A 15,212-nucleotide genomic window follows, 5' to 3' on the forward strand; every position below is an offset into this window, starting at 1 on the left:
TAATTTTGTTTTGGAAGCAAATGTCTCATAGAACTTTTATGTATGGCTAAAAGCTATTTAATTTCATTTTTTACTGTTTTACACCAAGTCCGTATTTTGTAAAGCCTTAATCTTGCACCCAGGATTGGGTTAACCACGGTATCTTCAAGACCACACTGATTTGTTTTGATTACAGGTACAAGCTAAGTCTAAGATTTTGTAAAGAGTCCAGAAGTAGGACACAGGTGCCATAGCAGACAGCGGGGCACAAGAACAATGTGGGAGCCAGAAGGGGCTCCTGGTTGACCCAGGTCTAGTCCCTTGGTCACACAGAGCACCAGTCATCAAAAGATAATGGTAAAGAGGATTTAGACTGCGACATTAGAGCTAAACATCCCTTAGTGCTTCTCAATTTAAAAAAATTACTAACTTTTGGGGGGTGACATTGGTTAACAAAATTACATAGGTTTCAAGTGTACAGTTTTATAATACATGATCTCTATGTTGCACTGTGTGTTCACCAACAAAAGTCAAGTCTTTTTCTGTTACCATGTATTTGACCCCTTCTACCCTTTTCTGCTCCCCTACCCTTTTTTCCCTCTGGTAACCACGGTACTGTTGTCTGTGTGAGTTTGTGTTTGTTTGTCTTGTTTGTTCATTTGTTGCTTTCTGTTTTATATCCCATACACGCGGGCAATCATATGGTTGGGTCTTAACATTTTCCATTGACTCATTTCACTAAGCATGATGTTCTCAAGGTCTATCCATGTTGTTGGCAGCATTTCATCTTTTCTTAGGGCTGAGCAGTATTCCATTGTATATATGGACCTCGTCTTTTTTATCCAATCATCTATCAAAGATCACTAAGGTTGTTCCCATGTGTTGGCCAAGTGCTTCTCAATATTTAATGAGCAAACAAAACATCTGGGGACTTTATTAAAATATAGGCTCTGATTCACTAAGTTCTCAACGGATGCTGGACCATGGATCACACTTTGAGAAGCATGTTTTAGAGTATGCCGTATACACGTGTAAGTGTGGGGCTGGTGGGGGAGGGGGTGACGGGAGGCACCAACCTGAGCCCCAACCACAGTATTCAGATTTTGCAGATCCATGTTTCACACCTACCTAGTAGGATGACCCTGCCAGGAGCCTGTTTGCCTGAGTGGTTGAGAAGAACTCATCCTAAGGAAAGAGGAAATCAGGCAGACTAGCCTGGTCTACTGCCTTGAAATCAAAGGCTGCTATTAAAGCAGAGCATTGATGCTAAGTGTGGACAGGTCTCTGTTCTTCAAGTTCTGCATCAAAGTCTAGCACCCAAGGACTCAGGGTTGAGTCTATGAGAGGATGAGTAAGTCAAAGCACACAAATCTAAGAGAACTCTTGTCTCTAAAAATTGGGTCAGACACTGCAGAGTAGAGCTAAGTGTTTGGCATCTCACCAATACAGGCTAAGACAGAACTTCTGTATAGACTGAAACCCAGCTTTGGGGCTCATAGGTCCCAGTAAAGTATGACCAAAAAAGAGAAGGGATTACAAAAGATAAGTAATTTCAACCTCAGGGAGTTGAAATTCATAGCTGATTTCCTATATCTTAGTCACTCACTGTTGAGGATAAGCATTATTTATTAAGAACAGGTCCTCTAAAGAATCCACTGTAACTGAGGCCAAATGGATAAGCAGAAGCACATTTATATACTGAAATAAATTCCTATCTGGCCCTGAGAGATTTCTTCTTCGAAATGACAGTATGGTTACATCGTTCATTCATTCACACATTCATTCCAACATTTCCTGAGAACATCCATGCCAGGCACCACACTAGGTGCCAGGAACCCAAGGGCAGTTAAGACAGGTCTCTCCTCCTCAAAGGGTGAGGGCACAGCCTTATTAAGTAGAATGCTAACAATGCCAGGTGGGAACTGGAAGAGGGGCACAGGAAGGGGCTATATATAGGGGGGTACAAATAGGAGCAGGAGAAACCATTCATTCTGCCTGGGGCTATAAGGAGGTGCTCATGGAGATGGTTTCTGAGCTGGAATTTGAAGGCAAGGGAAGGAGGAGAGGCACAGGGAGAAAAAGAGTCTAGCAGACAAAACTGCATGAACATGAAGCAATGAAAATGCAAGGATCATCTAAAAAAAAAGGTGGGTAATTCCTTTGACTGGGGTAGAGTTTGTATAGCATTTCCCACAAGGAAAATTAATCTTTGGACCACATCTCTCAGTGTACTACTGGTTAGCCATAATTCTGGTATTCTTAATTCAAACCTCAATGGGCTTTTAAAAAAATGATGAATATTTCATATTAAAAACAATTGTAGGGTTTAAAAAATTTTAGCACTGTAATAATTTCATTCAGCAAATATTTGAATACCTCTTCTCTGCCTAGGGTAGAGGGAAAACAAAAATGAAGAAGAAATGTCATCTGTAGCATGAACACTGGGTTCTGTTCCTGCATCTGCCATTAGCCAGCTGTTGAAAAAAAAATCACTCAACTGCTCCTGGTGGATTTTCTTCTCTCTGAGGTGAGTAGATCTCATCTATGAGGTTCTATCTACCCCACTCCCCCAATGTATGTGTTTATGAAACAAGATTGAATCTCTCAAAAACATCAAGGAGAGGAGCGATAATCAGAAATGGCTTCACCAAGACTGATGGGAAATCCCCAGGAATTCTTGACATCCCCCCACATCCGCCCCAGCAGCAATGCAGGAAATCTAGTCCACTGTCTCCAGCAGACTCAATGGAACCATTTCCTTAATGAAACCCCCCTGTAGTCCCAGATGCTAAGCCAGAGATTTTCCTTTCAAGTCCTTCCTCAATTACCCCATTCCTCCCATTTCCTTCCCCTCCCTCAATCTGGTATAAAATCCAGTAGTTTAATCAGTAGCACACACTTTCCAAGCACCCCAGTGTCTGTGGAACCACCAATAATTCTGAAAAACATGTGGCAGGAGATCTTGTCTTTCCAAACCAGCTCACCAGTATGCTAAGGCCAATGGAACAGAATGAATTCCTTCGTTTTAATAAATTGGTTAAACCCATGCAACAGATGCTTTGAACCATTCCTAAGAATGTATTTTATTTTAAATGTAAATGTAAATGTAAATATAAATATAAATATGATGTTGGGTGTTATTTCAGATGGGTTTTCTCCCCTATCCACAATGACAAAGTACATATTCTGAAAAATTATAGCATGTATCTGAAATCCAATGAACTCCTGACCCAACTGAACCAAGAATCTAACTACTGCAAAGCTTTGCATTTCATACCGAAGTGCTAAGAGAGCTTCCCTCACTTTCTCTCCATTCTTATGCCCATTCACATTGAAATGTCACCTTAAAGCAGCACCACAGAAGCTAGTGCTCTGTTATTTGTTCTTACTTTGCAGAACTTCCCTAGGCAGAGTAAATACCAGCCATAACTTTATTTGCAATAGGCTGGATAACCTTCCTCAAAGATATGCTACTTTTTTGGTCAATAGAAAACTATTTTTTTAACAATATACCATCTTCAACCTCTATAGTCTGTATATTCAAAGTGGATTTAGAATGTCTCAATAGTTTTTGGTAAGGAGAACAAAGTGATTATTTTGTTTGTTCTAAAAATATTATAAAATAGAGGCTTAGTATCCTCATTGAATTTTAAACTTCTTTTAGAATAAAGTGAGCATTGATAGTAATAATAAAAAGAAATGCATATGGGTTTAAAATGATTGGCATCCTTAGCACAGATGGTGTTACTAGAGTTATAAAGTAAAGTCTGCTTTCTAGAGTTACACATTCTGCTAGAAAAAAACAGAAAGCCCAAGATAATGATTACTACTGGTTTGGGCATACTCTAACAGTTTAGCTCTTGCAACCCACTAGAGACCAAGTTAATTGGTTGGTCAGGTGCATTCACTAGGGAAAAAGAAAATACAGCGTGATTACTGATAACAGGGAAAACCCTGTTCATCCTTCCAGCCTCAGCTCTGGCGTCGCAGCATTTACTATCCACCTTACATGCCAATGTAGGTAAGGGGAGAAGAATAAGACACACTGGGCTCAGCCTATTTCTCAGAGTCATTCTTTGAATTTTAAAGTTGGGAAAGGGTCTTAGAAAAAATCATCTATTCTAACTTCCACATTTTACATATGAAAACAGAAAAGCCACTTAGATTTCACTAGAAAAGAAACTGGATAGCCTTTTATAGAATTCTCAACAGAGAAAGAAACACTTCAAATAATAAGAAACAAATAAGGTAAAAACACTCAAGAACTAGAGTAGGTGACTATCTACAATTCACCTGCAACATGACCTGTCAGTTGGAAAACTAAGTGAATCACCAAACATGCTATAAATAATTAACATCTTCAATATGCAATTCAGAAAAACACACAAAAAAAGGAGCAACTGCATAAACCTTGGGGAAACAACAAAATAGTTACATCAGATTAGCTTTATTATAGGATTTATTACATTCGATTTGGAAATGTGTATTGTTTTCATGTACATTTTGATTTAACTTTGTTATTAATGTAGACTCCCCTCACAAAATTCACAAGAGAAGAATTTCCAGTTAGTTACAGCAAATTGTAAACATTAGCTGCTCAAAAACTCAAGAAAAACGGGGCCAGAAAAAAATGGTCTGTGGCTTTAATCAAGGGTGTGGTGACTTAAAAGTAAGAAAGCAACACTTTGAGTGGAGTCAGAGGAGGATTGGTATCCCTTTTAAGAAAAAGACATTGCAATACTGAGGACTTGAAACTACCTGAATTATTGGCATCTTTTTATTTCCCAGGATATTTGGAAGAAGGTAAATACACTCTGGGGGGAAACGCATTACCTTTCTGTACTGTCGAACCTCTGGTTATTTTATCCCTCCAGGTGCATATGCACATCGCTCACAAACAGTGATAATAACTGATAAGTACACAAAGGCTGTAGAGTACCCGAAGGTGTGCAGACCAGGCCCATGAGGGGTGCAAGTAGACTCCTGATAAATACATCTGTGGGAAACTTGGTCCCTTCCGGGACCCTCTCCCCAGAGCTGCGGCCCTTCAGTTCAGTTTGAAAATCCTGATTGGGTTCAGAAAGCCCAGAGGGATTGTTCCATTCTGAGATGTCTGTTAGCCAGACAGAGAAGCCTGTGGTCTGGGAAGGCAGGCTTCGAAAATACAAACCCCGAAGGCTGACAGAACATCCCTTAAACCAGCAGATAAAGGGGGTCTCACTCCTTTACATATGTAAATTATTTAATCACAAAAGAGTTCCAGGATTCTTGCCTCATTTAAGTAAAATCAAATCTAAAAAGAAAAAAAAAACTAAATCTAAGGGAAATCACAACGGGATCCCACAGGTTTCTGAAAATCTTCATTGATCTAAGTGGCCCCTAATCAGGAAGAGAACTACACTTCACTAGTCAACCACAGTTTTGAAACAAAGATAAAGATATAACTGTGTGAAGCAGAAATTCCAATACAACATACCCTCTTCCCTCCAATTTTTGGATTCACAAGAATCACCTAGATTTACCTTTACATAATAGACAGATGCACTTCAGCAAGTTATTTAGGTGCTCCAAGCAATTGCTTCATATTAAATGACTTTTCAAAACTAAAGAAATGTGTTTTTGAATTAGAACAGCAGTATTTCAAATTCATGCAGTTATTTGGCAACTTTTTCCAAGTTACAGCGCCGTTCTCAGACATTATTACTGCGCCTTGCCTCTCGGGTCAGTGGTTTCACCAATCTAATTGGAACTATTGGCTTGTTATTTAAAAACTAACGGTCTAATTAGTCTTCCCACTGAGAAAGAATATTTAACTGGTACGGCCTTTGGGTTTCAACAAGCATTTTTAAAAAATAAGTTGAACTCTACTGACTTCACTTGAATAATTGCTGTCGCTTATTTGATGTTACTGCCTTCTGCCCGGAGGGACTGAACCAAGGGTTCGTCCGCTCGGCCCCACTGCGCAGACTCCGGATCCCAGACGCCAAATACCCCCCGGGCTCCGACACCTGGCTGGGGTGGCCTCCACCGCAACAGAGGTGTGACCTCCAGGCCCCGACGCTTCCACCGCCCGTTTCCCTAACCCCTGGCAAAGGGGTGGATCTCACCCGTTGCTCAAACTGCATCTTTTGGTCCAAATGGTCCGCCCTTTCTTTCGGAATTTAAAGGCTAGGCTTGCAATTCCGAAACTTAACGGTATTTGGGTTCTGGACTGCGCTCGTCAGTCAGGTTCACTCAAGTAGCCGACCTGAGCGGACTTGGGCTGGACTGGCGGAAAGGGTCCCACCAGTCCGGATGGCTGTGCGCAGCGCGCTTCGGCCCGGTGGTCGGCAACCGGCGGGAGGAGTGGACGCTTGCAGACCGTTCCGTGGACAGTCGGGCTCGGGGACCCCACGTGGGTTAAAGGGTACCAGCTCTCGCCATCTCCGGAGATCTGTCTGCTCCCGGCAAGCACACGACCGCCTCCGAAAGGGCTCTCCTTTCCTCTAGAGGCACGACGTCGGGCCCGTGCCCAACCTGGCCACCATCGGGCTTCAGCCCAGCCCCCGGGCGGCCTCGCGGGCGTTCTGGGAGCCGCGGCGCGGGGCTCTAGAGGGTCCTGCGTACCCGCCGCCTGCGAGGTCTGGGTGCGCGGCGCCCCCAGGACCCGGAACCAGGCGGAGAGGATGAGCGACTCCAGCGGCCAAGGAGCAGCTCCGGTGCCTTCCAGGGTGGCGATGCCCTCGGGCCCCGCCAGTGGCTCTCTGAGGCGAGCCTTGACCGCCCGGCGCAGGAGAAAGGCGCCACGACCCCAGGCGTGCACGGTGAGACTCGGGTCCCAGGTTCTCACCGAGGGTCGCCTCTCCCGCGTGCCCTGGGCCCCCCAAAGTGTGCCCCCTGCCTGCCTATCGCGGCACCGGCCGCGCCTCACCTGAGAGGAGTAAACCGCCCAGCAGCACGTACAGCAGGACTCCGGTGTCCCAGCAGTTGACCATGGTGAGCGCGACCCGGCCTGTTTGCCTGGTGTCCGCACTCCTGGCGGCCGCCCGAGCTTGTCTTCGCCCACTCCGCCGCCGACTGCGCACTCCGGCCCCGCGTCTCAGCGCCCCTCTCCGCGGTTCCAGCCAGGCAGGCAGCCACTTGACGGGTAATCCTCGCAAGCCCAGCGTCCTCCGCCGCTGCGCTTCAGTCCCAGAGCCGGCTCTTGGCCGCAGCCGCCGCCACCGCTGCCGCCGGGGAGGAGTTGCGAGAAGTGTCTGCCCGGCGCGCTCCAAGCCTCTAGCGGACCTCGATGAAGAGGAGACGAGGGCGGGGGCCATTTATAACCTTTCCCCAGCCCACTTCCTACCCCGGCACCTCCTTCCAGTGACGTCAAGGGGTCCCCCACCCCTTATCCGCCTCCCCACCTACCCTCTTCCTCCGGGACCTGATTCCCTTACCGCTGCGGAGAGGGGCGGGGGCCGCCAGGCGTGGGGGAACAGGGCCGAGCGCGCGCGCGTGGGGAGGAGCTGACGGCTTGGCCCAGGAGCACGGTCGGGGCAGGTTCTGGGTCCTCGTTCCAGAGCCTATAGTCCGCGTGTCCCACTGTCTTCAGAGCTCTGGAAATCTTGGCAGGCTCCTTCCGTCCGGCTTACTCAGTCCTAGGTGCCGCCAGAAACGGGTAAGGGCACAGGAATGGAGCTCCACCGCCCGCCCCCGGGGCGGAAAGTCCGATCCTCGGGAAGGTGGCCGTGGTTTCCTTGGCACCAAAGAGTAAGGCGCAGTCCGGCTCCCTCCCCTTCCTTACTCTTCTTCTTGTCCAGCCACACCCCGACCCCCGAACCCCCTCTGACTGTCCCCAGACGTCGGAAGGCGCTGGAAACCTTCGGCACCTGATATTGGACTGGGAGAACCCAAGAGCACCGGACGCTTGCCTGGCACCTTAGGGAAGTCAGTGGACCCGCTCCGGTCCCTAGAGAGTGCGGTGCGTCTGTGTCTTTTTCGGTCGCAGATGCACCCGCCCAAGTCATGTCCTAAGCTGCTTCCTAGAAGCAAAACAAGAAATAGCACCAAGATACCTTTTTCAAAGCTGAGGCGTGAAACTGCTCTTGCAAGTTGTAAGGGCCGGGCACTTGAACTTTATTTCCTAAATTCTCGGAAAAGAAAAAAAAAAGTCCTTCTGATAGCAGCTAGCTACTTAAGATAAGTGAGTGACTTTGGTGCTCTTCGAATAAAACGCGGTGAAATTAACTTGAGGCACGGATTCCTCAATCTCGTCTCCGTTGCCTCAAAGGCTGAGAGCGTCCTGGGCTGCGCGGAGCAGTCCACCCTTGTCCCTGTAAACACCGCCGCTTTGGAAAACTGCTCTTCTGGAACCTGCCAGATGGTCCTGATAAAAGGAACTGTGATTGCTCCTGAACCGGGCTGGCGACAGCTCCTGAGGGCCGGGACTACCATCCCGCCTGGGAAAGTTGGGCAACCCGAACTTGCCACGCCTCTGGGCCGTGGAGCAAGCGCGAGTCTCTGTCACCAGCCGACCGACCCAGGAAGCGCTCGTCGGAGCACCTGGCGCCGGGGCAACTGAGCCACGGTCCCTTTTGCTTCAAAGGGAAGCCAGACAGCGAGCGCGCAGCCATTGCTCGCCCGCTGGCTTCACCATCCTTTCCCAGTGCTCCTCGCTACACTCCCCCAAGCCTGCTTCCTCCCCAAACCACAGGCTCAGTCAGCGTACAGTTGGTAAGCACAGATCGCTGGGCTGGAAGCTGACAGCGGACCCTTCTTGCAACTGGTCCCCCAGCCCAGGACACGGTCTGGAACACACCCGGAGAGCCGAACTTTAGAGGTATTTGTCAGTTTCTACTTTCTCCCAAAAGCAGGCCGTCAGCATTGCCCTTCTGCCACTTCACAGGGACCAGGCATTGTGTTAGAGCCAAAGACACTGTGACGGGGAGGGCTCCTCTCCGTCTTCTAAGGGGTTTAGGATCCGCAAAGGGGCCTGGACCACACAGTGCTAAGACCATAGGGCTGGGCTGGCTTGGGTTTACCACGGGCACAGAGAAGAGGCGGTCTGTCCCAGGGACTCAGGAAAGGCACTCAGCTGACTCTGGGGAAAAGTGGTCCATAGGACGACCTACCAGAGTTTAGTACAACTTTTCAAAGCGATTTGATTTTTTAAAATCAAACTCTCAGGGAGAGAACTCTGGAAATAGCTGCTGTCAGAAATGAATCTGCATGGACTTTCTTTGTAAAGCCAGGACAGCTGAAATAGCCTTCCTAATCCAACACGTGGGTTGGTCAGCAATGCTAATATATTGCTTACTTATTTAAAGTTAAGAGTCACGGTTGAGTCTCACTTTCTTCACACCCAAATCATTCTGCATTGAGTGGTCCTCCACAAACCCCCCAGCTATTCTTTGGAAAAGTTGCAGGCTTTTAACGAGCGCCAGCAATTTCTTTACTCTTTCTTCTTTTGTTAGTCACATTAGCTTCCTCACGAAGAATTCAGGATGCTACAGGTTGTCACAAGGCTTTGTTCATGATTTTATTTTATGCTTAGATGAATTTTAGCATTGAGATAAGTGACTATCCAAGCTGAAATGATGAGAAATAAAGGTATGGCTCTCAGCTTTTTCCCCAAAGAGACATAATATTTGAATGAGAATGGGCTACAGTACTTCCCAACTAAATCACTAAGGAAGAGGTTTTATAGATAATAGTGATGGAAAAGATCAATTTCAACATGCCTGGTGGGTATAAAAAGCTATTGAAATGGACTATCTGCTTACTTCCTGCTCAAGTACAAAAGAACATTTCATCTCCTGCAAAACCAGACACTCTCTCTTGTTATCAGGTATAAACATTCTCTTCAGGGTTCTTTCTAGTCCCTATTCAGAGGCGTGCCAACAGCTTCAAAGTCCAAGATTGAAAAACAGCGAGAAAGCATCAGGGTGGGAGACAGGAGGAAACCCAGGCCCTCATCTTCCTGCTGCCGACCAAGGGTGGACCAGGCTCAGCTTGCAGCTGCTGGGGATCCATCAGGAATCTCATCCTCACATGGGCTAGGTAGCTCCAGATCAAAGGAAAAAAAAATACATTCTGTGGGCACACACTACATATTGTAAATATGTATGGTTGGCCACAAGAACCAAATGATCCTATAGAACTCCCTTTCGTTGTGAAAAAACACCTCACAGTACGGATCCACTTGACAGTTCGGGCTCCTTGCTCTAAGAGGAACATACTCACAAACCTTAGGTTGCTAGTTCTACTGATAGAGTTCCTTAGGGGCCACCTCCTCTAGGCTCCCTAAGCCCCATTCTGTTTCTGACTACCTGCTCCTCACGTAGATTAGTGCTGCTGCTACTTACCTCATTTTGATTTATGCAGGGTTTCAGCTTCTTTTTGAGTGTGTGTGTCCCAGCTCAGGACTGATCCCTGTATCTCCTGATACTCCCCAGGGCCTGTGACATAGTTATAATACTTCTGCAGCCTAAGCTCAAAGGGAACTTTCCTGTTGGCTAATTCAGTCACTGTACTCTTAGGAGAACATACCCCAGGTAACACCCCTGAGGCTTTTTCACAAGGGCTGTGATCTGGCTATGCTCGCACAGTCCTAGCTTGGACAATTCAAACTGCAGACCCGTATACACACTCTTATTTAACTTAGTCCATCTTGCTGGTGTTCTGAAATCTTTCTGCTCTCCAATCCTGCCACTCAGTGCATTTCCTGTATCTTCTGCTTCAAATCATCAACAAACAGGATAAACATGCCTTCTGGATCATCACCAAAATCCTTAACGAGGACAGAGCTGAATGAATGAATGAATGAATGAACTTGAACAGGTTGAATAAACCAAAGTACTTGTGTCATTATCTCTAGATGTATGTTCATCAATAGAAGCTTCATGTTAACTTGTTATTATTTAGGATTGACATTATTCAGGAACACTTGATGGTCTGAGCAAGAGGTAGTAAGACAGACAAGTTTTATTTAAGTTATCCTAGAAAAGTTTTTTAAAAGTCCAGAATCAAGTCATTAGAGAAGATTGGGTGAGGAGAAAGGCAAAACAGAGAGGGGACTAAATACTAAAGAAAAAGTAGTTGGCTAAGGAAATATGTATACGGGTCACCTAATCATTATAATTAACAATTTTGCCAAAGGTTAATTTTTATCTTAGCATGTAACTATTAGCTATTGACTTTTTATCTTACTTAAAATATTATATTATTTTTAATATACTCTTAATTAGAAAACATTTAGACAGATGAGAAGATAGGGAGAAGGGTTGAGGATATAATAATTGAATCATTTTGATTTAATTACCATGATCACTTTGGTATATTTCATGATAGTCTTCTTCACAAAGAATGCTCTTATTTTTCCATGTTTCTATGTAGCTTTCATGATTATTATATTTAGTAGCTGTAAAATATTATCATACTGCTGGGCATTTCAATTTTATCCTCACAAATAATTCCAAAATTAATTTAATTTGATGCTGGGATGCTTTTTAGTCAGTTAGGTACACACACTTTTATTCCCTCCTCCCTCCAAGCCCCTTTCATCCATATACACACACCCACGCATCAATATTCTTGCTTTACTTGAAACTTGCCCCTGTTTTGTCAAACTGTGACCTGGCTGAACAATCAGAAGGAAAAGGTCCTTGTCATGGTGCAAAATCCAGAAAATGTATTTTTTCTTTTGGTTAAAATTTTTATGCACAGATCCCTTACACAATCATGGCCCAGCCTTGTTGCAAATAGTAGCATGAAAGACATAATTGTTGTCCTAGAAGGCCTTCCAGTTTATTTGAGATGGCCAGGTTTACATAAAACCTTGAAAAACAATTCTACTGCAATTAAAAGCAACAACAAGGTACAGTTATGAGTACAAATGATTAATTACTAAACCTAGAAATGATTTTGAGGTTCGCAACAGATTAGTATCAGCAGAGGAGAGGGAATTCTGAAAAGAAGGCGAAAATAGTAAAACCAGTGTGGGCAGGGAAGTGTGGGAGTTGGGGCCAGTAGAGGAGGCAGGTGACAGGGAGCAGGAGGGTTAAATTCAAATAGGCAAGGTTGAGGGCCCTTGAAGACTTGGTAGATAAAATTAGTGTGCTTAATCCTGCTAGTACTAGGAAGGGATGGTTTAAAATGGCTAGAGTAGCATGTGGGGGGTTAAAGATGAGTGAGACTGAAAGGAAAATAATAAATCATTAGCTAAGTCTATGAAGAAACAAACTATTAGAAGGAGAGAGTATAGGACTGGAACAGTGATGAGAAGGAACTCTGGTTAGTAGTTCAGAGAAGGGATGGGGAGAGAAATTCACTTTGAGGTCCAGTGAGGGAGAAGGAGCCAAAGAGAAACCAAGTGTCCAAGGGAGCATTGGGAGGATGGGGATGTAAGGGGGATCTGGGAGGGGAGGAGAGCAGAGCACTAGGTTTCAGCCAGGTTGAGGTGAGTGGGCAACTGAGAGCAACCTACTTTATTTTCCTGTTTGGGACAATGTGGTGTTTAAAGTGATAGTCTGGCTCCAGTCCAAACATTTTAAGGAAAATTCAGCATCATATTGCTGTATCCTAATGCTGGAGAGAAATGATTATATATACATATAATCTGGGTTCTGTATAATGGCTTGGCTATTACTAGGGAGCTTATTAACAGCCACGAATTTCATTCCCACATCTGAGTGAGTAGGGGTGCCCCGCGGAGCTCTCCTTCCTCAGCCTTCCTTCTTCAGAATTTCCCCTGAACGCAGACGCAGCCCCAGGGCAGGTCTCCTGGCAGTTTCAATGGAAGACCATCCCTTTCCTTCCTGCACCTCTTCCAGGCTCCTCCCAGATGTACTTTTCATGTGTATCAGCAACAGCAGAAGTTGGAGAAGGCCAGCCACTGTCTGTCTCCAGCTGCAGACCAATCTGAGTCAGAAAATAGATGTGTGGGCCTGGAACTTTCTAAGTCACCATCAGATGCAAAATCTGGCAAATGTGGCATTTGTAAGACAGGTCCCCCAGCTCACCTAACTTTACCACGGATGAAAGAATTGAGTATCAGTGGCCTTAGGTTTACTCTGTTGAAAAAACAGTCCATAAAATCAAGTTCTAGCTGAACCGAGAACATTGCTTCTAATTATGACTTGAAAGGCAAAACAACATAAGATGCTTTCTCCTAATTTTTGGACTGCTAAATCATTTTGTTTCTATAATTTTATAATAAAATTTTCATCAGAATACTTGCATAAAAAGTCAGAATCACCATTTCTGAATTTTGGGGTACAACTATTAATCCACATTAAAGAAAACAAGTTAGTGTCAAGGTACAACAAATTTTGTTTCTGAAGCACCAAGTCAAACATTACTGTGGTTTTCCTTGCTGAAATTTAAAACCCAGCCAAATAATAGTTAATTATTTAAGTAAAATTCTCTTTCTTCATATTCTGAAGGAGGCACAGGTAAAGTGACAAAATGTCTGATATTTGCTTCGAAAGTGTACAAAAGGAGTAAAGTTGAAACAAGATATGTCATAAGTTATAATGATGAAGCTGGATCACAGGTATATTATACACACACACACAGTCTTATGTGTATCTTTAAAATGTTTTCTTGCTAAAACATGGTTTTCTTTTCTAGTCTGAAATTGAAAATGCAAAACTATCAGCCCAAAGTAAATTTTAGGATCTGAGCCTAGAAAAAAATACATCTGGAGAGAAAAGGGGGCTCTGAATGATGGCTGTGAGGACGTGTGTCCTTCCCACAAGTTTGCAGCAAATCCTCAGTGGGTTGATGAAGAAGTATGAATAGGTACTAAAGCAACTGCACAGAGAAGCAACTTATGGTTTGAAAATTCCACTTCGTTTGATAAGTACTGCCATGCTAAGATGTAACACAGATGAGTAGAGACAAGATCAAGAAGAAAAAAGAAGAAAGAAAATAGGAAAGCTTTTTAAAAGGAGAATCAAGAAAAATGCATCTCTGCAAAGAGGGGGAAGTACACAAGCTTTGAAAGTTGTTTCTTCTCTCCATCATATTTATTTAAAAATTGTGGGTGGTGGTCATTATGTAAAGGATATAAACAAGGTAAAAGGATAGAAACCCATGCTTAATTATCTAGTGATATTATTTTAAAAGGACTTTAAAAACTATGTTTGTTAAGGAAAAGAAAAAACCAAGATTTATTGGCAAGAATCCTAAGCAATTTTAAGAACAGGAAGAGGATATTGCAAGACAATTGGCCACTTTTTCCTACTACTTATGAAGAAGAAAAGTTCCAATGGTTGGGAAAAGAAAGATTCCAGAAGACTGTGAACATAAAACATAAAATCATAAAATATGAGTTACAGATGAACCTCATAGAAAACCTAGTCCAGCCACCTGATCTTACTGTAAGGAAACAGGCAGAGAGGTGATGTGCTTTGCCCATAGTGAATCTGACTCCAAATGGCCTGTACAGCTTGGACTCTGCTGGGTAGTCCTTCAGGCCTTCAGATCTCTTAATACTAAGCCTATTGGTGGAGAAGGAGAGAACTTTTTCCAAAGACCCATTGCTTCATCCACTGAATCAGTGGGGGATGATTTGATAAGTTTATCAAGGAAGAATTTGCATGCAAGTCAGCTCAGATGTCATTCAGGTCCAGATCACTGCTTTTGGACAGGGAGTCACCCGCACCTCAAAAACAAAATAAAATGAAGCATGAAGCAAAGAACAAAGAGCTTCTGCTAATAGGCTGGGTAGTGTAAGCTGGGTAGGGTCAGCCTGCCAGGGGTTCTCAGCTTCCTGTTAGTAATTAATGTTGCCCTAATAAATTTAGTTTTAAAAAAATCCTTAAGTGGTGATGGAGGAGGGAAAAGTAGGAACTATTATTTCAATGTCTAGAAAGAGCAGCAATTATAATAAAAAAAAATGTAGGATTTGAGTTTAGAAAAGCCCCAGTGACTCACCCCTTATAAATGAAGAAAATGAAGTTCCCAAATAATAAATGGTGTAATTTGTTTACACCATAACTCTGTGGCCCAACCAGGGCTACATAATTAAGTTACTGCCTGTTCAGCTGACCTCACAAAACTGGATCTGCCTTTACTTGGTGCAAATTAACTTAACCTCTCTGAGCTTCAGTTTACTGCTCTGCAAAATGGGGATAATCACAGTATAATACATACCTCCTTGTGAGGATTGAATGTGGCAATAGGCAAAGTGAATGACACATGGTAAGTACTCAATACATGTTAACTATTATTATGATCGCCATCTTCATTGTTGACCTTATTGTTTTAAT

General features: G+C 44.1%; 1 protein-coding gene across 1 annotated transcript in view; it reads right to left on the reverse strand.

The window, feature by feature from the left end:
* Nucleotides 1–7,694, reverse strand: part of FLT1 (fms related receptor tyrosine kinase 1) — a 194,216-nt gene extending 186,522 nt beyond the window's left edge. Inside the window, exon 1 of the mRNA XM_037058896.1 lies at nt 6,890–7,694. Within this exon, the coding sequence (XP_036914791.1) occupies nt 6,890–7,277 (388 nt within the window). The 5' untranslated portion in view covers nt 7,278–7,694. The remainder of the gene's footprint in view (nt 1–6,889) is intronic.
* Nucleotides 7,695–15,212: the final 7,518 nt, after the last annotated feature.

The sequence above is a fragment of the Sturnira hondurensis genome, unplaced genomic scaffold (genome assembly GCF_014824575.4).
Source record: "Sturnira hondurensis isolate 20B ecotype Veracruz unplaced genomic scaffold, ASM1482457v3 Scaffold0010428, whole genome shotgun sequence".
Taxonomy (NCBI): domain Eukaryota; kingdom Metazoa; phylum Chordata; class Mammalia; order Chiroptera; family Phyllostomidae; genus Sturnira; species Sturnira hondurensis.